Genomic DNA, 24,509 nt, shown 5'->3' on the forward strand with positions numbered 1-24,509 from the left:
TGCTTGATCCTTGGTGTTTAAGATCTTCATCTGCCTGAGTATTGTGCTCACCTGAGAAGAAGTGAGTCAATGCTGTGTTTTCTAGCCTGCTGACTGCATTTGAGATGAAGTACAGCTCTGCCACATCTGTGGCTGATGCTGTTGTGTGTGTGGTGAGGTTTTTTTATCTTATCAACATATGATGTGCTGGTTATGGCCTTGCAGAGCCAAGATGTGTGACAATGATCTTATTCTAAAAAACCCCTTGTGACTTCAGAGTATCAGTGATCTCAGCATTAGCAATGCTGGTAGCACATGTAAAGCTGCATCCTGGAGACATCGGTATCTTTATGCTGATACAATCAAGTAGGCACAGATAGAACTGTAAAATGCAGGTGGGGAGAGCAAGGAGGCAGATAAAGCATCTTGTAAACTCATGCTTAAATACTGCATCCTAAGGAAAACAGGGCTTTCAGCCCTGATCAAGAAGCTGTGGAGGGGTAAGAGATTTCGTTTGCTCTGATTCTCACTGGGCTCTCGAAAGTCACCTGAAAATACCAATAGTCAGTATTTCCTCATGAAAATTTTGCAGGGTGCTAAACTGGGTAACAGCTGTTTTCATACCAAGGCTAATTTCAGTGCCAGTGTTTTGCATATACAGTTAGGGAGAACTTCTTGATTTCAGCAGTCTGGATGTCTAAACCTAATGAAGTTACACAGAGAGGAAGAGAGGTGGGGGCCTTATTGTTTCTAAGTTTCTATGTTGGATTGAAGCACATTCTCAAGGGAAGATAAACGGTGTGCATGCAAAAGAGTAAGAAATCAAATTCGGATATGCTCATACCTATCCAGTATTAAAATGTGTAAAGGCATAATTTATCTGGCAGATAGGGAGGGACAGGAATGGAAACAAGAAGCTGGGTGACATACAGACCCTGCTGTAAAAAACCAAACCGGTAGCTGCATCTGTCAGGAGCATTTTCCTGCCTCAGGCAGTAGCTAATAGCAGAGGAAGCCTTAAGAAAACTTTCGTGCATGAGCTGACACCATGCTCTTGCCTCTAATGTTGAGAAACTGCATATGGATGTTTGTCTGGGCTTTTGTTCCTTCTTCTCCCGCACACAGTGTGACCATAACCAAATACAGCATCATCTGAGAGCATTATGTAAGAATCCTACACTGCCCATACCCGCTGTGTGGGCAGGTAGAGAGCTCAGTTGCTGCAATGATGCCTCTTATGAATCTACATTCTGTTTTGAACACCCTAGTTTGGAGTAGCCGCATTAAATCACATCCTCTAAGAAACTAAGTTCTCCTTGACCTGCGAGACAACCAACTCTGTAGTAGTTAATCTCACCTGCAGTCTTCCCTGCACGTTATCTCCGTGTCCACAGCTACTAGTTGGCAGTAAGGCAACTACTGTTATCAGAGAATCAGAGATTAAGATGAGTTGGAGGGGACCCACAAGGATCATCCAGTCCAGCTCTCAGCCCTGCACCGGACACCCCAAGTGTCATGCCAGCCCCTCACGGGACATCCCCGAGTGTCACACCATGTGCCTGAGAGCACCAAGCCTTGCTCTTGCAGCAAGAGCCCGCGCACAGGGCAGCGGGGGGCATCGGGGGGCATCGGGGGCAGCGGGGGCAGCGGGGGGCAGGGAGGGCATCGGCGGGCAGCGGGGGGCAGCGGGGGGCAGGGAGGGCATCGGCGGGCATCGGGGGGGCAGCGGGGGGCAGGGAGGGCATCGGCGGGCATCGGGGGGGCAGCGGGGGCAGCGGACCCGCAGGCGGCCGGGCCGGGCAGCGCGGGGCACGTGGGCGGCGGGCGCCCTCCTTCGCCGGGCCCATAAAGGCGGCGCGGCCGGCGGGGCAGGTTGTGGGGCTTGGGCCGTTCTGTCGGAGCCTTGCCCCGTTCGGGCAGCGGCCGAGCCCTGCGGCCCATGGAGATCCCCCTCAAGTCCCTGCCCGGCGGGCGGGCCGCCAGCGGGTGAGCGAGGCGGGCCGGGGTGGGCGCGGCGCCGAACCCTCGGGTCAGCGCGCCCGGCGGGCAGCGGGGTCAGGGCGCTCCTTCGCCGGCGGCCGAGGGCGGGCGCGGGTCGAGCCCATCTCGCCGGCCGCGATAGCACCGGGAGAGCCGCTCGGGAGGGCGCTCCCGCCGCCGCGGAGAGCGGGCGCAGGCGGGCAGCGGGCGCAGGTGCCGCGGCACACTCGTGTCTCGGGCTGCTGCACAAGGTAGGTCCTGCCCTCCGCCGGGGAGGCTGGCGGGGAGCGGAGCGCGGAGGGGCAGCGGAGCGCTCCGTGTGTGCCCCAGCTGCCGCCGCTCCTCCCGCGGCAGCCGAGCGGGTGGTGCCGGTGTGAGCTCCGCACGGGAGGGCTTTTCCCTCCATTTCTGACAAGTGCAAGGCGACGCCGTCCTCTGGCAGAGTGCTGAGCTTAGTAGAGATCGGGAAAGTGCAGCTGGGGTTGCCCAGGCTGATATGTGGAACTCAACTCAATGGTTTTTGTTTGGTTTCTTTTTTCCCTTTTTTTTTCCTCTCCTTCTTGCCCCCTTAGCACCCCATCAATCTCGTTAATACGTCTTCAAGATTCAGAGCTCAAGTAGATAAATGTTACTGATTCGGAGCTCTGGTGGACAGTTAGTGTCACTACAGAAGCGATTTACTCATTAAAGAAAAAGTGACTGTGCTCACTTACCAAGCGCATCTTAGCCACTTGATTCAATCGTGCTTTTTCTGCTGGGTGAAGAGCTAAGTATTACAAGTGTATTTCATAAGTAGGTAGCTGTAAATTGTAGTCCTTATTGTTGAAGCCTCTTTCTTGAGTGGAATGTTGAGCTCTAAAATGCCTCTCTACAAACAGCAGACTGTCCTACCGGCTACAGCACTGAAGCATTGGTGACAGTGATGCAGCTGTTAGAATTGAGTTAGTAACAGTTGTTATGTATGAGACACATGACACCTGGATATGCACCTAAGCATGCATAGTACAGTTAGTCTTCATTCACAAAAAACTTGGTTGTGTCAGTGCTTCACAAAACATACTATGGAAACCTATTGAGTGGTGTTAATGACACTAGTGTGTTGGAATTTGTTTCATTGCTCTGTCTTGAGCTGGGTGCTTTGCTAGTTTTAGATTATTAGGCTAGGATGTAATTTTTAATCTATCCTAGAAATTAATGAATTGAAAAACAGTATTTCACCTGTTACCCTGTTACTTGTTTCACCTGCTTAAGAAATGAATTATTTCTTAAATACTACACCAGAGAATGCCTGTTTTTTATTGGAAGACAAAATCCAACAGTGATACAGGCTTGAATCTTGGATCTTCCTCTTAAGCCGAAAAAATGTGTTGCTTTCTTTGGTGGAATTTCCTGCTCGTAGTTTCCAGAGTTAATTAGTAAAGGGAGCTAAAGACATCAATGAAAATAATCCTTAGCAGTAAGTGAGAGTTGTGTAGAGGTGGAATTGTTGTTATTAGTCAACATAAAGTTTTTGGAATAGCTGTAAGGTCTTGACACACAACTTGGGAGTAAACTATTATGTCTGTTATGGTATTTATTTGAATATCAAAAAAATAGTGTTTGTTATAAAGTGCCCTGTTTGATTTTGTTTGGTTTGGAGTTGTTTGTGGTTTTTTTTTCTTTTTGTTTTTAAAGATTTGTCACTTCTGATATGCTTTTACAGGAAGCTTAGGGGAGGATTTTGCTGAAATCTTGGTGTGGTTCTTATGTCATACCTTCATGGTTTAAAATTTGACCAAATTTAGCTTAACCCTCTTTTGTTTCCTCTTTCTTTCTCGCCCCCTCCTATCACTTTCACTCTGGGTTAGCTCTTGTTCACTGTGTACCCATACAAATGCTGCTGCCTGCGGAAGAGAAGCTCTGGTACAGGAGCAGTAATGTCTTTGGGTGTCAATGCAGGATTAAAGTATGTATGTACCTGTTTCCTTAATCAATGCTCACAGCTATAACTATCACCTGCTCTTCTGTCAGGTGTGTTTGCATTTTTCAAAGTTTTTGTATCTTAGACATTCCTAAAGCTACTCCTGTGTGTTTTTATTATAATTTTAAATAGAGATGCTATCCACAGTTTCTTTTTCTTGGAAACTTCCCATGTTTTTCCTGCTTCAAAAACCACAATCATCCTGCCTCTCATCATCTTCATGAAAGATTGATTTAAGGCTGTGTAGGAAAGATAACTTTTGCGGTTTTAACATTAAAATAGATTTTTTGTTGTTTTCACTTCCTCTTCAAAGGAAACACCACAGTGTTAGCTTTACTGTGCTTTTTTAACTGTCATTTCTCTTCTTGTGGGACAGCTCGTTCTAGCAAATCAAGTGTGCTTTGTGATCTACAGTCTGAGCTTAAATACCTGTGCACTTTGGACAGGTGAGGATGCAAGAAGTAAAAATGAAAAAGTATTCCAAGTATCTGAAAACTTGGAATTAATGCTTTTGGTTTTGAGCCTCAGACAAAATGTTATCCTTTATAAAATTCAGAATATCAGGAATAATATTCTGAATGGTAAATGGGACTGATAATCAGCCAGTGTCAGGTATGATCCTTTTGACATGTTGTCGTGGTGAAGTCAGTCCATCAGCTCAGGTTCAACCCACTACGCATGTAAAGAGAGGGGAAAAAATTACAAGTTTGGTTCTGAACTGTGCTTGAAGTAGGGAAGTTCTGAAAATTTATGACACTGGAAAACAGGGTCAAAATGATTAGATGGGGAAAGTTTTTTCAATGTCCCATTCAATTGAGAAGGAGAAATGTAAGGTGATTTAGGACACCTACAACAACAGTCCTCTGTGCCTGGTCCTCTGATTTTTACACGCCCAGGTATTTAAATAAATAAATGCCTATGAATTTAGCCCTTAAAGCTGCATGTTCATAACAGAAGTGTGTATAAAGCTGCTCTGGTTTAATCTTTAGGACAGCTTTTCTTCTGGTAGAATGTGGGTTACTCAGACAAATGTGTTAGCAGTGGTCCCCCTTTGTTTCAAATGGATTTTTAAGTGGGTAATAGCAAGTCTACATTTCTTTCTATTACAGACCCTCTTATTTAATGCCTGTTAATTATTTGTCTAAATGGTGTGTTTTAATGATCAGATATGTTTGAATGATTTTTAATGATGTGATCACAGGGAAGTATTTTTGCCTTTCAGTAAAATAACCCCAAAACTATTTTGGTCCTTTTATGTCATGTGGTGATCTGAGGTGAAACTGCAATGAGGAAATTGTCTGCCAAAGCATTCTGTTGGTTTCTAATTAATATGTTATTTATGACAGAAATATGATGACTCAGTCAGATTTAGATCTAAAAGAGACAGCTTTGAAAGAGGATTTGAAGTTTTACTTCATGAACCCATGTGAAAAATACAGAGCAAGACGTCAGATACCATGGAAACTGGCTTTGCAGATTTTGAAGATACTTATGGTTACTACACAGGTAATCCTTTGTTTTTACTCTTAGAGTAGCAATGATGTGCAAGAGAAGCATGTCTGTGCTTCTGGGCCTTTGCCATCTCTGGATATTTGTTACTGGCTTGAACTTCCCATTTCAGTCCATAAAGAAGAAATACTATGAGAGGTGTTTCAAGGGGGAAGAATAACATAAATTACAAAAGCCTTCTGGAGGTTTTGAGGCAGTGTTTGACCAGGTTTTTTGCCATTTTTGACCTAATACTTTAAAGCAGATTACTCTTCCCACTAAATTCAGCACTGTCTTCAGGCTTGTTGTCACAGTACTGCTTCCTGTTACATTCTTAGGTTACAGTTTCACTGGACTGTTTCAAAAGTGATCTTTCCTTATCTCCAATCAGAAAATTGAAATTTGCATGTTCAATGTGAAGATGATATGGTTTCTGATGATGATGGGATGACTGGGCTACAGGAATTGGATGTGCCGCTTGCTTCCATCAAATAATGCATTTGAAAACTCGGGTATTGTTTGAGATACTATGTGGAGGCAAAGAAGAGGGTGTTTTTAAGCTGCACTGGAATCACAGTGCAGTTGGTTATTTTACAGTCTGCTAATAGTGACTGCATGTGGAGGGAAGCAAAATGGGACACACATATAAGTAGAAATTACTTTTTCTGAACTTTTGAAATGCAAGACTCTGACATCTGGCGGTTTGCAAGAACAGCTAAATATATGTGCTGAGTTGTGGGATCCCTGGTTTGCGTTTGAGTTGCCTGCTATGAATGAAATTAAGCACAACCCCAGCTTCCACGTGCCTGTGTTTAATTGCCTATGGTAGGTGCTGTGGCCCCACCTGGCTGGGGTCTGGCTGCTGCTGTGCTGTGCCCAGATCCTGACAGGACTCTCTGCAGGCAGGAGTAGGATGCAGCGATTGGTCTGTCTAGGCAAAGCTACTAAAATATGTGATTTACACTAGTGGTGACACAACTGTGACCTGCAGAGATAGAGCTGATGGGAACAGGGATTGTATTAAAGTGTGTGGGGGAAGGAGGTGGTGGGCAGTGTGAGCACAGTGTAAGCTGAAAGGAAGGGTTTTCCTGGCTTTCTTTACTGGCAGCTGCACCTCATATGTGGGTTGTTCCTCTTCCTTCAAAGACAGGACAGTAAACTTTGCATGTGAATGATGATACAAAATACAACTTCACATGTCTCTGAAAAGGTTCAGTACTGCCATCTGTCCTAACCTACTGACTTCAGTTCTTGGGGGTATCACTGAACCTGTAATTTTTCTGTCTTCTGCCCCAGTCTCCCACTATCCTTTGTGAGCAGAAGGGGTGCTCTGCTGCTTCCTTTTCAAAGGCCACAAGATTTTTCAGGACTGCTGCTTGAGACTTTTCTTGTCAGCCCTTGGTTTTGCTCAGATGTCAGGCCTATAGCTGGGGCTTGGGGATGTCCTCCTGCTACTGTGCCTGTGAAGAAGCTCTTGCTGAAAAACCGATCAGTTTCTAGGCTCTGTTTGTGTTTTCCTTGGTTGTGGTGGTGGAAATGGGAACATCCACGTGGCAGGGGAACACAAGTCTTCACTAGTAACTCTGCTGTCTGCTGTTTCTTCCTGTTATAGCCTCCTTAAGCAGCACCTGGCTCAGGCAGGTGATGCTTTTTATTGCTGTAGGGTCCCACATAGGTTTGCTCTAATCCTGTGCCATGCTAGAGGTAGGAAAGGTGCAGGAATTTGACCATAGCAACAGCACAACCTGCTATGCCTGAAATGCTCTACTTTAAGTTAGCTTGTCTGCCATTTGCATCCTCCACAAAGGTTTTTGTAAGTTCCAGTTAGAGTTGTTGGTCCATGATGTGTAAAAGGTGCACATGATGTAGCTGTCTGTTCAGTGCTGCACTTTGATTTCTGTTTCTCTTACCCTGCATGTGATAAACTTGGCTTTGGTAGTCTTATGCCATTAGTTAACAGGTTCTCTGCTCCTGTCATAGCAGAGTTACAGCAACAGGCACCTGTCTGTTTTGTATTTACTGTAATTGAAAGCTGTTTCCAAAATGCTGCTGCTTGACCACTGTTCAAAATTCAAATGTGTTACTTCTTTTCTCTTTTCAGCTTGTTTTTTTTGGCTTGAGTAACCAGCTGGTGGTCTCATTCAAAGAGGAAAACACAATTGCTTTTAAACACCTCTTCCTGAAAGGCTATTCTGGAACTGATGAAGATGACTACAGCTGCAGTATATATACACAACAGGATGCATATGATAGCATTTTTTATGTTATTAATCAGGTAAGTGTGAGTGTGTGTTCATAACTGAGTTAAAGCTGAAGCTACAGATATAAACTTCTGCTAAGTTTCTGGTTTTCTGTTTCTATTCTTGGATTTCAGTCTGGTATTTCACTAAATCAGTGTAGGTGGGGTGTCCTGAAGTTTGTGCTGTAGCTGAATTTTTCTCTTGGAGGTGAATCCAAACCAGAATTTTACTCAGGTAGTTCTTAATACCAAAATCCAGAAAATTTGAAAATTGCTCATCTTGCATGATCTGGAACTTTAGTTTAGGTCTTAGAAGACCTGTGGGCCTGAATATACCTATGCATGGTATTAAAAAAAATTGTCCTTGCAGCTCTCCTGAATTCCAGCTTTGTAGTGAGTGCTGGAGGCCTCAAAATGGGGAATATGGTACTTCAGGAATGTAGGGGCATTCACCCTGGTTAGGGACGGTATTTTAGAGAACAGTCCCTTTACAATTTTCAGGGAAAAGTGAATAAATCTAGGATGAAAATTCAGTAAATGTTTTTGTATTTAACATTAATACCTTTGGAAGTCACGAGATGAAAGACTCTGGAATATGAAGTGTCTCTTGTGTTGGGAATGATTATAAGCCCAGAAATGATTAACAATGGGTGAATAAAAACTGGCTTTAAACCACCTTTCATTTTCACTGGCCTTGGCACATGAGCTCTGGCACTGGGATTAAAGCAGTGCTGCCCCTGCAGCTGTGCTCAGCAGCACCTGAGAGTTGCAGGGCTGTGAAGGGCCAAACCTCATTCTCAAACACCTACTTTTGGGGGCTTGCTGCTCTCCTGTCCTGTCCTGTAAGCTGCAGCAGAGCCACCAGCTGATCAAATGTGCTGGACTACACCCAAGACTCTCATTCCTGGCATTTTCAATGAATGGTGAAGTAGTTTTCTCAGTCTTTCTTCGAACTCTCAATATTGCCACTGTTTCTGCAATAAACTGTGCTTGCTTTCTTTTTTTCTTTCCTTGCTTGCTTTGTTTCGCTTTCCTTCTTTTGTAGGCACTAAGGCTGAGGTGAATTCCAGATACAGAACAGTAGAGAAATAGTAGCTTTATATCCTCAAGAATGAGCCATGCATCAGGAAAAGGTCTCTTCATAAAATGTCTGTGTGGTATAAATCATCTCCTTTAAAGAGATTTAAATTGTGAAATATGAGTTCTTTAGTGTCCTGTGGAGTTTCTGAGATTTTGATATCACACATAAGAACTCAAAAAGCATGCCTTCAGGTGAACATTTTGACTACTGCTGCCTTTTTTTGTCTGTCTTTAGAGGGTGCCTTGTGGGAAGAGCCAATTTAGATGACTCCTAAGCTAAAAGCAAAGCATTTTTTTTATTTTGAGATGGGCAGCTAGAATACATGGGGTTTGGTGTTCTGTTTTGTGTTTTTGAAATGCATGATTGGGTGGGTGAAGTGGAAGGATATGACATTACAGAAAATAGTAATTGTGCACAGCAAAGCTGGAGTTGTAAAAATTGAATTTTAGCCTTTGTGTAATATACCACTGGGGAATATTTTAACACTTGGGGAAAAAACCCCAAAAAGACCAGAAAAATAAAAGCCCAAGCATACTTTTACACTTGGAAGAGTACACAGGTTTCCCCTGCTTCACTACTGGGTTTAAGCTGAGGTTTCTATTATGAAGCAGCTGTGTGAAGTTGTTACTCTTGTGCTCTGCCCTGTGGCAGAGGGTGTAGGACCAGGGTATTCTGCTGCTTGCTTTGTCTGAGGCTGCTTGGAAATTTATAAAACAGGAATTTTGCTTTTACTGTTTCATAGTGTAGTTTGAAACTGGTGTGTGGGTAGCCCAGCCCCTTGTGCTGTGCTGTCAGGAGGGCAGAGCCTGCGAGCACACGTGGATGGGGCAGCAGCTGCTGCATGCAGTGATCTGGAGATGTCCTGGGTGGGATGAGCAGCTGTGACTAACTGCTGTTTCCACTCACTTGACCTGCCTTAGTCAGACGTGGCTTCCTTAGCTTGCTCTGAGTTCAGATATTGTTCTGACAGGGTACAGAGGCCATGCTTTACTCCTGGGCTGTCTAAACTTGTTGCAAGCTTAGCTGTGCACTCAAAGTGGCACTGCAAGGCAGAGCTTTGAATAAAAGTGTGGTAGTTTCAGTGGCAGCTCCAGCTCTGGCCATGGAGTGTGTGGTTGTTAGTGACTGGTGGGATGTTGTGCCTCACAAGATGGGCTAGTGGCCATAATGCTCATAGGAAGGGGGAAATAGGATGACAATGAATAATGCATAATAAAGAAATCCATGTTGAAGGGGAAAAGGGACTAATCATTATCAAGGGCAGCTGATCAAATTTGTAAGGAATAGGAAACCTTGCCTGACTTTCCATGTTTATTTACTTCAGGCCTCCAAGAAAGCTAAGTGCTTTCTTGAGAGCAGACCACTGCTGTATGCTGCCCTGAGCTCTTTTGCGAGGTGAGGTAATGATGAAAACTAACAAATTATTGTGTTTATGCCTTCTTCCCCAAAAGGCCATGGGTCTGTCTGGCTTCTCTTGGACAGTGTTAGCTGTTGGGAAACTGAGCTGGCAGGCAGCTGCCTTCATGGTTAGTCATTGAACGCAGCTTTTGAGGAGCCAAGGGCTACCAGAAGAGCTGTGCCCTGGGGGCTTGCCTCACTTGTGCAGGACTGGAAGGTGAGTCCAGGGACCAGAGGCTGTATCTTGCTTCCAGTAGACACCAAGGTTGTGTGGAAAGCAGGTCAGGAGAGGACTGGCCTGGAATGTAGCTCTTGATGTTGCTCTGGGCTGCTGGTCCATGTTTGGTCATTGCTTGGTTTGGCACAGCTTTATTTGCTTCCACTTTTAGTCCTTGCTTTCAAGCATATCTTGCGAATGAAGAAGGTGGCTTGTGCTGTATTTTGGAGTAAGTGGAAAGGGAAGTACCTTCCTCACAGGCATGTTTTCAGCTGCTTCTGTGCTTGTGTAAAGCAGGCAGGTTAAGTTACTTTTGGAGGCTGCTCGAGCTCTGTGTGTGTTCCCTGGTTTCTGTTATATAGTGAATGCATGGCTTCCCTCTTCTATAGTCCCACAGGGAGCTGCTTTGCTTTTGATCTTGGCATGGATTTGATAAGAACCGTGACTTGGATCACATGGAAAGTGATCAAGTTTCAAGTGGTGTGAAAACCATCACCTTCATGAGGTGAAGATGTAAGATATCCCTGGGGGGTGTGTGGTTAGCAGCAATACTGCACCGAAGTCTCTGCCAGGCATCTAATTAACAGCTGTCTGACACGTGGGTGATCATTTGCAGGCAGCCCAGTAGGCACAGGGCTCCCAGTCACCCTGTCACCAGGATGCTGATCACCACTAATTAGTGGCCAGCCAGCCCTCTTGTCTGTAACTTGAGTGTGAAAGTAAAGGGTTTTTTTAAGTTTAAAAACCTGTATTGATACACATAACTTTGAGGTTTCAATTTGCCGTCTAATGCAAAAAGGATTACTTTCTCCAACTTCTACTTCTGTTTTTGTTTTTAAACTAGTACAGGCATTTAAAGAACATATCCCTGGGGACACTTGGTTATGAACATGAAGAATCAGGTTTAAAAATCTGTAAACAGCAGTACAAGAGAGGCACAATGCTTCCTTCCAATGATACACTGAACATAGATGTTTCTACTGAAACAGGTACAGTACTGTTGTACTTAAAATGTCTTGCTGTGGAGTACTTAAATTCTAATTCTAAAGCTTAAAACCAATAGCTTTTTGTGTGGCAATCACAGGAACATTACTGTGCTCCCTGCCTTTTTCCCTCTCGGTTTTTAGTACCTGTCTAGAAATGACAGCTGTGATTATAAGAGGCTCTCTTCAACCACTGTCATTAGCAGGGTGTGAAGCTCTTTGTAGTTGATGCTGAGGTGGTGTTTTGTTGTTCTTTTTCTTAAATGCACTTCTTCCCCCTCTGTGCAGGAGGTTCAAATACAGAATTCTGGATGCTGGTCAATACCTTCCTTGGGTGGGTGCCCTTACTGCCTCTCAGAGCTGAGTCCTGCTGCTAGCTGCTCAAGAATTAGTACACAAACCTGCTTCTGACCCCACTAGTTGGGCCTCTGAATAGGTTTTCTCAAAATTAATGTTTTGCTTGATAAGGACTTGCTATGCACACTGATTACCTCAGTTTAATCCTACTTCCAATGTGAAGTTTTTATGTTAGCATATTTTCTTCTTGTTTTTCCAGAATGTATCCTTTTAAAGCCAAAGGAACTAACTGGTAAAAAGGCAGAACTGAAGCTGAACTCTTCTTTTTTCAATCTTGAATTTTACAGGTAAAGCGATGGGGATTTTTAAATTATTTCAACTTGTCCTTTCATATTAATATGGTGGATTCTGATTTGTGCCGTTTGTGTATATTTTTGTGGTATTTAAATATATTTATATGCTTTTTGAAATATCCAGGCTTATACAGCTTGAAATCTCCTTCAAGCTGAAAGGCATTGCTCTACAGACAATCCATGCCCGAGAATTGCCTGACTGCTATGCATTTCAAAATACTGTGAGTGAGTATGGGCTGTGGCACTTCCAACACTGTATATGCAATGAGAGCTTAAGCTAAGATGTAGGTGTCATCCTCATATCTAGACTGCAAGGGAAACACAGCTGAGCACGGCCTGGCTCTTACCCCGCCTTCCCAAAGGCTGATGAAATGGTGTTGCCATGGCACAATGTTGTTTTATAACATACTCCGGTTGGTAACTTCATAACCTGAGAAGGGGATAAGGAATTGTTCTTCGTCTAAAGATTAAATGTGAAGTTTGGCCTCTTGAAATACTGCTCGTTAGGCCATACATGTCGTCTTCTCAAATTATGTCTACACAGTCATTTATGGTGACAACTTTCTTAAAGCCTATCTGATCAACAACATTAATGCATGCTATGTCCAAAGCACTTAGCAGGATTTATTTTCTGGAATGAAATCTTGCTAGTCCTGTTTCTGATATAGCTCTGTATTTTCAGATAACTTTCAATAATAGAGCCCACAGTGGAAAAATCAAGATCTATTTTGATAGTGACACTGACATTCAGGAATGCAAAGACTGGCACATATTTAACTCTGGTAAGTATGGTGTGTTTGGATAACAGCAGTTATGCATCTCCCATTGCCTTCTCTGCTCTGTAACAGTCTGTCCAGCAAGACATTCCCCAGCCTGTTCATCCTTCTGCCCTTTAAACAATGCAACTTGCCTCATGCAATTCATTACATCTTGCTAATCAAGAGGTGAGAAATAATTCCTTTTGTGAGGGTGTTGTGAGATGACACGATCACCTCTGCATAACACTGTGTGTTAGCAGTGAGCTCTACCTGCAAGGATGATGAATGTTTCTTCCATAGATTTTTAATTGTGCTGCTCTGAGATGACTCAGTTTAATCCACTAACAGTGGGTAAATTTCCAGCTGAAGCCTTCTACAGCTTTCAGGTTTTTTTTCAACTGATTGAAGCATACTATTTCTGAAAGTTGATTTTTTTTATTGTGGTTTTTTTTTTTTTTGCCACTGCTGATAGATTAAATGATGTGTATGAGCAAAGTTTGGCATCTGCCAGGCATTTCTAGTGTTAAGGCTTGGTCTGACAGCTTGGGAATGTGCACTAAAGGCCCCTTAAAGGAGCAGTAGCTGTGTCAGCACTGTGCAACTGCTTCTCCCATGTGTTGACTTGCTGTAAAGGACCCTGATGGAGCAATATTTTTCAGTGTGCTATGTAGTCTCTTGATTAATAAATATGTCAAGTGGCCTCCCTTATGCCCAGGTAAAGCCAGCTTTTCTCTGATTCCGTGTTGTACTGACATTAAAGTGGTAATTTGTAGGATATTCTGAATAACCTCAAAGTGCCTTGGCTTGCATCTCTGTCCGGTAATTTCTTGTGGCTGTCTTTCAACTCCCTGTTGCTGAGTAATTTATTTTGCATCTAATAACTGGATGAGAGAGCATGCGTAATTCAGTAATAAAGGTGTGCTGAAGGGCTATTGCAACAATTAAAAATGAGCACTGGCCTCTATTTCATATAGTTAAAAATGTATGTTATGGAAAAGATAGGGACAATTGATGCGAGGAAGCAAAGGAGCACACCTAATTTGCATTTGTGTGATGGCTTTTAAACTTGTGGATGAAAAGAAAACAGTACAGAAAGTCCAACAAGTTTCTTATTGCAGACTAAGGTGAGAATTTTTTTTTTTTTGATTTAATGGTGTTGATACAGACCAAATCTGCATTTCTTTTGCCTCACTTAGTTATAACACTGTGGAAGCACTGATGAACAGGTAAAAAGGAGGATACCTGTATTATACTGATTTTTGAGTTTATTTTGAAGAACTTGAAAATGCTTTTCATTCTTGTGGCTTGATGTAATTCTCTGCCTAGCTGTGTTCAAGACATGCTTACAGGAAGAATATAGTTTATAACCCATCTGTTTATGGGATGAGAGTATTTGAGCACAAATTGTTACAAAATGTCACATAACTTGCATTAAAAGAGATGTGCAAAGACTAACCTTACTGCATTTCCTTGACTCTTTACAGTTCTCCAGAAAAACACTCAGTATATTCTAGTCTTTGATGGATTTGTCATATTAAGTTGCTTGGCTTCTCTCATCCTCTGCACACGCTCCATCATTCTTGCCTGGAGACTACAGAAGGTAGGCACAGTGCTCATGACCTTAATGCTTATTTGGTCTCTGCCTTCTTTGCTGATGGTCTTGTGAAGGAGGACCTTTTGAAACATGGAGTATTAAACTGAGTAAATCTGTTGCGAGATGTCCCTCTCTTACTGTTATCTCCAGAATGGAAGCGTAGGTATCTTGGTGAACTGAATTGCTAACTGAATGGGTTTTATTTCTGTTTGTGTAGTGCTGGAGTAGGAAGTATTTTGTTGTATCTCTCAAAGGCAGAAGGAGGAGACGTTTTTTTTTTCCCCAGGATTTTAGACAGAAAGACTTCTGAGTCTTTGTACTGCAAACAGGCAATGTGTCCTACACCTCCAAACCACAAATTCTTTCTTCCCTGGCTTCAGAGCAGAATTCCCATAGAGGTCTAGTCATAAATTAATGCCTCAATGAACATCTCTCAAAGCCAGCTCTAACTGGAGAAAATGTAAAGCATAGCAAATAGTCTAACTCTGGCTGGATTTTTTTGTAAGCGTGTGGCTCATGAGTTAGAAGAAGAGTCCAGGGTAGGTAGAATATGAAAACAGAGATACTTGTTTATCTTGGTCAATATATCCTTTTTGTAGCTTGGAAACAAGACCAAGAGCGAGAAGGACATGATTCAACAGAGGCATTGTCAAACTGCTCTCAGAAATGGGCACATCACATTTATTCATGAGCAAAAAGAGCAAGTGAAAGCAGATGGGCAGTGTTGGGCATAGAGGTGATATTGTTTACTCTATTGGAAATGAGAGTTCTTGCCCTGTAGTTGTATTTGAGTTCTTTTTCACTTCTTTAGTTGGGTGGCCTTGCTCTGTTAGAGGTGGATAGAACCTATGGTAAAGAGGGTAGCAGGCCATGGTTAGGCTAGTGGGGATTGGTTATGAAGTCAGGTGTTCTGTGGAAAGTTCATTTCCACTGGCCTAAATCCATCTTAATTTTTTTTCCTATTTATTTCTGTTGCTATTGAGAATTAGCTTTAAACTACTATTCCAGCAAATACTATAGGAAAAGGGGGTGTGTGAAACTTGAATATTGCCACGTTTTTCATCTAAGGTCACCTGAAACTAAATGTCTAAATGCTTGTCAATAGAGATTTGTGACTTTCTTCTTGGAGAAATACAAGCGCCGTGTTTGTTATGCTGACCGCCTGGAGTTCCTAAATGGGTGGTATGTCCTGGTAATTATCAGTGATGTGATGACAATCATTGGGTCAATCCTAAAAATGGAAATAAAAGCCAAGGTAAGATTTTCATACTTCAGCTAAAATACTAATCTTGCTACAACCATGTGTAGTGTGCTTTAACTTGGGGACAAGTGGAAGTGAGCTACAATAGTCAGTAGTCATCTGTTTGCTTTTTTTAGTCCATTTCCTAGTGCTAGTTCATCTAATAACTGCTTTCAGTCACTCTTGCCCAAAGTGTTTCAGTAAGACAATGTAAGCTATTTAAACATCTTATTTTCACAGTTCTAAGACCCCTAATCCCTGGTGTGGGACCTGCAAGTTGACAGTTCCTAATGGAAGGACCCAACAATTTGAGTTCTTAGCTCTGTAAGAACTAGCAGCACATAGAGTACAGGGAAACCAGGAGTCATCCCTCTGAATGAAGCAGGGGTCTCAATGGCCCCTAATACTGCAAACACAGCTGTCTCAGCTTGCTTTCCTGGCAGGCATAGGCATAGGCACAGACAGTGTCATCTGCTCATCCTTGACCTCCCTGCCTGGGCTTGCTGGAATCAATGTGCTTTGTCCAGCTGGCAGCTCTTCAGGAGGCATTTGGGGTTGCTTTGGTGGGTTTTTTTCTAGTTTGTTTTTTTTAATCTTCAATAGATGTATGTCAACAGTTCATGTGTTCACAAAACTCTGTGTTCTGGGAAAAGCAGAGTGGGTAGGGTGCTGCTCCTGCTTCATGTGTACTGAGGCTCAAAGGGCAGATCCCAGAGTGGCCTTCAGAAGAAGCACTTGGGAATTGCTGGCTGTAGGATGAGGTGGGGATTGAGGGTAGGAAAACATGAGCTAGATGGCTCTGTTGTGCTTACTGCAACCAGCTCTAGCCTTCTAAAGTGCAGGTAGATTTGGTTGTAAACTTCACTGTAGTAAAAACAATGTTCACGTTCTGAACTGCTGGCAGACAACCTGTTCAGAGATGTAAATGCATGTAAGCATGGAAAGGCTGTAGCCCCAAGGCTCACTTTTCATGTAAATGATGGCTCATATTTTTTTAAATAGTGAATGAGAGCTTCTTTGCCTAACAACAGCATACAGTAGCCTTCTTTTTAGATAAAAATTGAGTTATTCAATCTAATTTTGAAACTGTTGTATCCAAACTAAGAGCTTTTGTTCTTCCAGACTTTGCACTTTATGCAAAATTTCAAGAATATCAGCAAAGATGTACTTCATTCGCAGCACTGTCATGTTTGAATGATCTCAGTAAATACTGCAGTTCGCATTGATCTGATTTTTGTGATGTAGCAACCGGCTTTCAGTATTGGACTGCCTTGCTTTGTTTGTTTGAACTGCTGGAACTTGAATGGCTGTCAAGCTGACATACCTACTGCTTTGTAACTTGACCACCTGCTCTGTTTGGATCCCTCAGAACCTCACAAGTTATGATGTCTGCAGCATTTTACTTGGAACATCAACTTTGTTTGTCTGGGTTGGAGTCATCAGATACCTGGGATATTTTCAAACCTACAATGTAAGGAGGGAATCAGATGTCTAACAACTAAAGCATATATATACACATACACATGTCAGTTTTTTTCCAGATCTCTAATTTTTTGCCTTTTTCCCCTTTTTCTTTGCTCCACTCTGACTTGTAGGTGCTCATTTTAACTATGCAGGCATCGTTGCCAAAAGTGCTGAGGTTTTGTTGTTGTGCTGGGATGATCTATCTTGGCTATACTTTCTGTGGTTGGATTGTCCTGGGACCTTATCATGAAAAGGTACGTCAGCAGTATCACTCCTTCTGTGGTGTAATGATGGGAATACCTGTGTGTGTGTATAGCTCCTAGTCAAAACAACAGAAATGTGTCTTCAATGAAAATGTCTGTTTAAAAGCGGTAATGTGAATTTGGGAGTTTCTCGTTCCATCTGTATCTCCTTCCACCTACTCCTTTTAACAAAATAACTGTTCTTGCTTTTGCTGTGCTGTGCTTGAAGTCACTGGGATCTCCAGCACCAGGCTATGCTTGCGGTGAGGGGATGGTTTATCCGGGCCACGTGCATTGGTCTGTGTCTCTTCCGCCCTCTTCTGGCAATCCCAGCTCAATTGGGTTGAAGAGGCACTAAATAGTTCACTGTAACTTTTAATTTTTTTTTTTTTTTTTTTTTGGAATCTCCTTGGCTCTGGCTTTGTTTTTCCAAATCTTTCCCGTGCCATGTAACTTCAGTTCCTAAATTGTGATTCATAAAGGGGTGGATGAATGCTTGTCTTGTTTGCTTTGCTTCCTGTGTGGGGGCGTGTTGTGCGTTTGTTTGTTTTCTTAAGGTTTGTATCAAAGTGTGTGCCTGGTATGTCTTGTCTGAAACCTGGGTGCAGGAGTAAGGCTTTGTATATTCTAGAAGACAAGCCAAGACAACCTAAAGCTTGTTTGCTTTTCCTCTTGGCAGATGCTCTATGTGACAGTTTGAACAGAGGCAGATTCCTGTTGTGACAAACTCTGAATGTCTGTTAATGACTAACAAATGTGTAATTTCTCATTCTTGATCTCTGGTTGCACACAGTGCATATGTAACAGAGACATGGTGCAGTGCTTGATTCAGCTTCTTCTGCCCCCAGAGCTCAGATTGCTCTAACTTACTTAGGTTCTCTCCTTTGAGTAATGTAGGTATTCAGTCTGCATATGTTCCAAGTTGATGACAATACATTTCTCTGTGGGATTCTGGATGCAGGGGATCCTTTGGCACACTAGAGGCTCAATTGTTTATAACAGGCACAGCATAATTACTTTTGTAACTTCCCTGCAACAAGTACGTTATCTGAGCCAAAGGAAGGGTAGTCAACAACATGCTTATCTATGAAGATGCTACCTCTTGCCTAAATATCATATATCAATGACAAGGAAAGCAGCTGTAGCTGTGGAGGATTCCTGTTCCTGCCAGTTCCCTAGTGTCCCACGGGAAGGCAATGTGGAACTGTGCAAGGCAGGCCAGCCCAGGGCTGGCTTCCCAGGGCTCTCCAGCCTCCCGAGCCATCCTGGTAAGAAATGGAAAGAGCCTTCCCTGATGTGCAGAAACACTGGAGAGCTCCTTATGCTCAAAAATACGGAAATACATCCTCTCCTATAGTCAGAGAGAGGGAGTGGGTATCCTGCATTTTGTGCTATGTCAGTCCAGGGGCCTCCAGGTGAGCAGTCCTTTGCAGGTCTTTCTCTGTCAGTGCTTAGAAGTTACTTGTGCCATGACCCCTTTCTTCCCAGAAAATGTGCTGCTGAGTTTCACAATGGCTTTAGAATTCAGTAATAATAAACTAAGCCATAGGTGTAAACTGGACCTGCTGCTCCTGTGCACCAATATATTCTCCTTACAAGCATATGCCTCTTGACATCTTGTTTTGGGGCCACAACTGTGTTAGTTCATTGATAATGCACAATGTTTTAATGTGGCTATTAATTCATATTGCCCAGTAAATTATAGTTAACAAATCCAGTTATTGGGAAGGGTAGAGCAAAAGGGCAAAGTGGGCTTACCTGGTAGCTGAATGGAGTTTAGCCTCAGGACACATTCCATCTTGCGGAGATGGAGTTTGAATTTAAGAGAATGTTCTTGAAATGAAATATGATTTTTGTGCAGGGTGTGCTCGCAGCTTCATAATACAGCTGTAGCTTGTACTTACAGCTCAGAGAGGGCTTTCTGAGTGACAGATTGTTAATTCAGTTTAGATCATTTGAGTTCTGAAGGCTATATGCTAACTCTGGCCCCTTAACACAGTATTGATTTATTACCCATAGTCCAGTAATGCTGCAGAGCTGCGAAGCAGAGGATGTGGATTGTGTTCCCAGCATACTACCACTAATTTAGTATATAGATTCTGTGAAATGACTTTAGCTGTGCTTTGGGAAATGGAATTATACTTTTCTGCAGGTCCAAAATTGCTTATAATTCAGTAACTTTCTGTGGTGGTCAGTTATTGATTGTTTTGCCTGTTGAACATCACAAATTTTATTTCTTGATAATAAATATTCTGATGTTTACACATCCTGCTTAGTTAAGATGATATTTCTACATGGTTCTATTACTGACATGTATATTTTGGTCTGAATGTACAGGAAAGCGTGGTAGCATTTGATTGCTTGGGTTGGCTTTTTTGTCTCCTTTGAATAAAACTCAAACTTTGTGTTTTGATTGATCTTCACCTTTTACTAATAATTTGTATTCATTTTCTAGTTTGAAGATCTGAACACGGTGGCTGAATGTCTGTTTTCTTTGGTCAATGGTGATGATATGTTTGCAACATTTGCTCAAATCCAGCAGAAGAGTTCACTGGTGTGGATGTTCAGCCGATTATACCTGTACTCCTTCATTAGTCTGTTTATATACATGATCCTCAGCCTTTTTATTGCACTCATTACTGACTCCTATGACACCATAAAGGTAAAGCATTTGTTTTCTGTTACACTTCTAATCAGTTTTGTATTCATTCTTGTTAATTGCTCAACACCATACCATCTACTCTAGGTTCCAATGTGTGATGAGATTATTAAAATCTTTTCATTTAGTCTGTGAAAAAATTGGAAGGATGACTGAGTTTGCTGACATCTCAGAGACTTGCCTTTGGCAGGAGTTTGGAAAGGCTCAAGCAGATAACTCTGAAGTCATTTAGGTGTCCAGGCCTCCTTAATGTGCTGCTTGGAAATGTGTGGTTAAAAGGAAATATCTTCTGAAAGATGCACTACTTCTCACTCAGTTTAAAATTGTGCCATCCATTTCCAGTATGGACCGTCTGAAAGTGAACCTAAGTTTTCAGTAATTACCTTCTGTTCTTGACCTCAAGTGCTCTCTACCCTTCGTGTTCCTGGTAGCCTCAGTGACCAGTGGGAAGGCAATGTGGGTCACACCCTTCAGCTCTCATCTCATTCTTGTCTTGGTGTCAGAAAGAGGCCAGCAGAATGAGGCTGGTCTGACATGAACTACAACTTCCAGACTAAGCAAGAGCTTCACTTTTGAAGCACTCCAAAATATAACTTAATTGTGCTCCTGAGTTTACTGGAAGGTCTGACCTGCAAAATAGTGTTTTACTGTTACTCTTCCCTCTGAGCATTTCACACAGATCAATTGAGAGCTGTTTCAGTATGCTGAACTGTTTTTTCATAGCATTTCTTCAGCATGGCAATGTTGAATAGCCACACTGGGGCCCTTCAAATCCAGCATTAGAGTTCTTAGGGAAAAGGAGTCCAGGGCACTCAATGAGCACAGCAGCTCACTGTCAACAAGGGAGAATCAGTGCCATTATGGCCTGAGATCACTTGCTTGGCCTTATGGGCAACAAAAAAGACATAAGAGAATCTGTGAACAATGTGAACAATTTTCCGTCACTTACACTGTTGGTGGAACAAAGCAAGCTATGTAGTGTTTCTAGGATGGAAATGGTTTTTTCCTTCGTACAGCAATATTGAACATATGAACCAAATAGTCTGGTTTTACTGTCACACTCTAGAGGAAATTTTAGAATGTTTCATGCCCAGTAGCTTCTCATGCGTTGTAAATGAAATACTTTTTCTTTCAGAAATACCAACAAAGTGGTTTTCCAGTAACAGATTTACACGAATTTCTAAAAGACCATAGTAGCGCTGGCTACAGAAAAGACAGAACTTTTCCATTCATCTGCTGCTGCAGGAGGTCAGTAGAGTGTTTTTAATGAGTGTTTTCCTGAGAAGTACAACACTTAGCTTCTCACTGCAAAATGCTGCTTCACAAATGCTGAAGAATCCAGAATTCAGCCTGTGTAATATTTGGATGCTGTTGTTCCTCCTGTACTTTACTTCAAGTTAGATCTTTAGTCAGCTGCTGATGCAAAGGCAGCAATTCTGAGCTTAAACATGTTTTAATTCTCTTCATTCTCTTATGAAAACTACTATGCAGAAGCTGTTGGGAGGACTGTGGAGTACAACATGAAACTACCACAGGTTCTGGAGCAAACTAAGTCTCTGCTTCTTAGGATTTTGCAAGTTGTCTGTTTCTAAAAAGCTTTGCTACTAAGCTTGGAGTAGTAGCAGAAAGCGAGAGGGCGATTCAGCCTGAGGTTGGTGCTTAATCCCAAAGCTATGCTGTGTCTGAGGCAAACACTTTGAATACCATCTGCCAGAATGCTGGAAACACGCTGGTAAATGTCTTGTAGACACTGTGGCAGTGGTCCTTTTTAAGGCGGTGGTGAGAGATGAACATCTCACCTGGTGCTTGCTGCTCTGAGAGCTTATTCTTTGAATTCTGTTTCTGAAATGAAATAACACACCTCTGACGCCCTGTTTGAGACAGGAGGGATCTTGTCACTGTCCCTAGGCAGTCCAGGATAAACCATTCATGTGCACAGAATGGCTGTGGGCACTGTGCAAGGAAGCCAGGCTATGGGAGAAGGAACAGACCAAAATGTGAACACTTAATCACAGCTGGTGTTACAAAGCCTCTTTTAGCAGTAGGATAGTTGTCTACTTATGTACCAATGCTTTTGTGAAACACAGCTTTATACCCTGGCAGAGGGGAACCCCATAGCCAAAAAGGAGCATGTGAGATGATGATGGGCAGGTATCCCAGCGGTTGCTGGGGGCATGTGAAAGCCAACTAGTTAACAAGAGCTCCAGCCAGGTCCAGCTTCAGGTTTCACCTGCAAGTCATTGTGCAGAATAAGAGATTTTTGTGCCCTTGAGCATAATAAATATACACTGTAAAATGCTATGCAGTACTGAGTGCACAAGCCTGGTAGATGGAGTGAAAATCTAGAGCTTTTGCTGCTGTAGCAGTTTTTGCATCATTGTCTAGTGCAGATGTTAGAGTTGTATACTGAAATGGGAGAGCAGAGAACAGAAGGATCAAAACTCAACTTGTATGGGTAAATGCTCCTTATTGCATTTCTTGCTGAATGGAGAATTGTGAATTTTTTCTTTGCAGACAAGAGAGTGATGACAACTTGATACTTATTAATTGATGGCTGCACATTGAAATTCACCACTGATATATGCAAAGGAAGCATAGCAGTATGGAGAAGGATAATTCTCCAAATTGCAGTGGAACCCACCATCTGGATCTGCCTCATGAACAGACTAGTCTTAGCTAATTAAGCTTTTGGGGGAAGAAAACTATTAATGTGCCGTCAGCTGGCTGACCAACAGGAGAGCCCAGCAGCTGTGTCTGAAGGAGAGCTGTGAAGAACTCTGTATTCTTGCCTCAAGTTTCGTCATGTTAGAGAAGACTGATCCTTGAGTGTTTTCTGTAGAAGCTCTGTTTGCTGATAACCTTGTGGAGGAAGGAAAATGGTGGTGAATCAACTGTTGTTAATAAGAAAAAATTATATGAAAATAACTTTTAAAAATATCCTGTGTTAAAAAGTATTAAATAAAAGGAAGTCAAGAAGGGAGGAGTTTTTCACTTAAAGTGATGCATGTAGCCTATCATTTCTGCTTGGCACATTTTATTTATTTGAATTAAATTTATGATAAACTAAAAAGCTGCACAAAAGTGGAAAATAATTGCTGTTCTCCCTCTTGTATATCATTTTAACACAAATCACTTATAGGTCACAGTCTTTTCTTTAACAGCTTTACTAAAAAGCAATTTGCTATCCTTTTTTTTTGGCTGTCTTTTCTGTTATACCCACAATATTGATTTGTACTGTGTCCAGATTGAACTTACTGCTTTAGCTGTAGTTAGATACTTTTTTTGCATGGTTGGAAACTTTCATGGTAAGCATTACCTGAAGACTGCTGAAAAGATTTTTTTTTTTTTTTTGGTGGTGCTATAGTGTTGTACTGTCATAATCCAGAGGACAAATTCAGGCAAAAACGGTGCCATGGAGCTTTGCTTCTATTTCAAGCACATGTTAATTGGAACAAAATATCTAACAACTGAGTCTTGTAGCTGGTTTGTTCAGGTGACTTTCTAGCTGTCTTTGGGATGGTCAACTATAAAGATTGTATTTTCCCCTTGCCTCTTTATAAGCTTTTTTCGATGAGAACAGAGGACTTTGGGGAACTTAAAAGCACTTCCAGGATAGTAGTGCAATGTTAATCACGTACTTCTGGAAACTTTTAGGAGTGCTGACTGCTCCTGGGGTGAGTGTACTGTTATATTAGATGCTCCACTTTTGTCTCTCCCCTGTTTGCTCTCTAAAACGCCACTCTTCAGCAGATGATGTCAGTGTGTTGGCTAGGACTTGGTCTTGCTGTGTGTTAACTACTAATGGTGTTCTCTGTAAGTTCTAGCTTGTTAATGTTTCAAATGGCAAAGGCAATTCAAAATGCTGCCCTGGTATGAGTGAGATGAGTGGCAGCTTTTCCTTTTTTTTGCTGTTTTGTTCTAATCTCCTGCTTGGTGTTTACCTTCATAACAATTAAACTTTTTTTGTTGTTAGTGAAAGCGAATGCCATTTTGCCTTGCTTAGGCTGCAGCTAAGTGTCTAGAACAGAATTTTGGTGTCAGTATTTCGATGCATCCAGGCTCTGCACATTTTAATGCTTCTATTGCTGAAATATATTTGGGATAGAGAATATTTTTCCCATCCCAGTCTAAACAATGTGTTGCTGTGGCCTAATCTCACTACAGCTTGTGGCTATAACTGAAATTGCTACCAATAACCAAGACTTGGTGCTCTTAGCAAAGATTTTCTGTAATTGTCTTTTCATCAATTGTGTTATCTAGAACAGAGAATTACTGTCTTCCACTGTTGGCAGAGGAGTCGGCTTTTCTCCTAGTGTTTATCTGCAAGACTTGTTTGGGTCAATGTTAGCCTTTTGGTGTATTCTCTGGGGCCCTGGGTAATCAAAAAATCTTCTGCAGACCGCAGAATTATCAGCATAAACTGATTGCCAAGGTCCCCCTGTCTCTTACAGTGTGCTATCTACTTGGTTATGTACAAGATGCTGGAGTTTTCTGAGTTTCCTGCTATTTTACTAGTTGGCTTTCTGGAGTGCCTCTTTCTAAATCAAACAGTTCCATCATGTCTGAAAATGAATTGT

The 24,509-nt window shown here is 42.3% G+C and overlaps 1 protein-coding gene across 7 annotated transcripts; it reads left to right on the plus strand.

Annotated features, from left to right (window-relative positions):
* Window positions 1–1,829: 1,829 nt before the first annotated feature.
* On the plus strand, window positions 1,830–24,501 carry MCOLN2 (mucolipin 2). Of its 7 annotated transcripts, none has more exons than XM_032118543.1 (15): window positions 1,886–1,965; window positions 4,296–4,365; window positions 5,266–5,425; window positions 7,509–7,682; window positions 11,187–11,331; window positions 11,882–11,969; window positions 12,100–12,196; window positions 12,658–12,757; window positions 14,218–14,333; window positions 15,433–15,582; window positions 16,937–17,038; window positions 17,163–17,285; window positions 19,729–19,935; window positions 21,068–21,180; window positions 22,447–24,501. In XM_032118543.1, exons 3-15 carry the CDS (start codon window positions 5,270–5,272, stop codon window positions 22,481–22,483), a joined length of 1,608 nt encoding a protein of 535 aa, XP_031974434.1. In that variant the 5' UTR covers window positions 1,886–1,965; window positions 4,296–4,365; window positions 5,266–5,269; the 3' UTR covers window positions 22,484–24,501. The 7 variants fall into 7 exon arrangements, with proteins under 7 accessions (XP_031974438.1, XP_031974436.1, XP_031974434.1 ...); XM_032118541.1 differs by lacking the exon at window positions 4,296–4,365 and adding an exon at window positions 3,807–3,904 and having other exon boundaries at window positions 1,901–1,965; XM_032118547.1 differs by lacking the exon at window positions 4,296–4,365 and having other exon boundaries at window positions 1,830–1,965.
* Window positions 24,502–24,509: the final 8 nt, after the last annotated feature.

This window comes from Corvus moneduloides, chromosome 9 (assembly GCF_009650955.1).
Source record: "Corvus moneduloides isolate bCorMon1 chromosome 9, bCorMon1.pri, whole genome shotgun sequence".
NCBI lineage: Eukaryota > Metazoa > Chordata > Aves > Passeriformes > Corvidae > Corvus > Corvus moneduloides.

Coding starts and splice junctions, on each gene's coding strand:
- MCOLN2 (XM_032118547.1), top strand. CDS start 1,919: ATGGAGATCCCCCTCAAGTCCCTGCCCGGCGGGCGGGCCGCCAGCGG. Junction 1,966..5,265: donor GGCGGGCGGGCCGCCAGCGG/GTGAGCGAGGCG, acceptor TATTTATGACAG/AAATATGATGACTCAGTCAG. Junction 11,332..11,881: donor AGATGTTTCTACTGAAACAG/GTACAGTACTGT, acceptor TTGTTTTTCCAG/AATGTATCCTTTTAAAGCCA.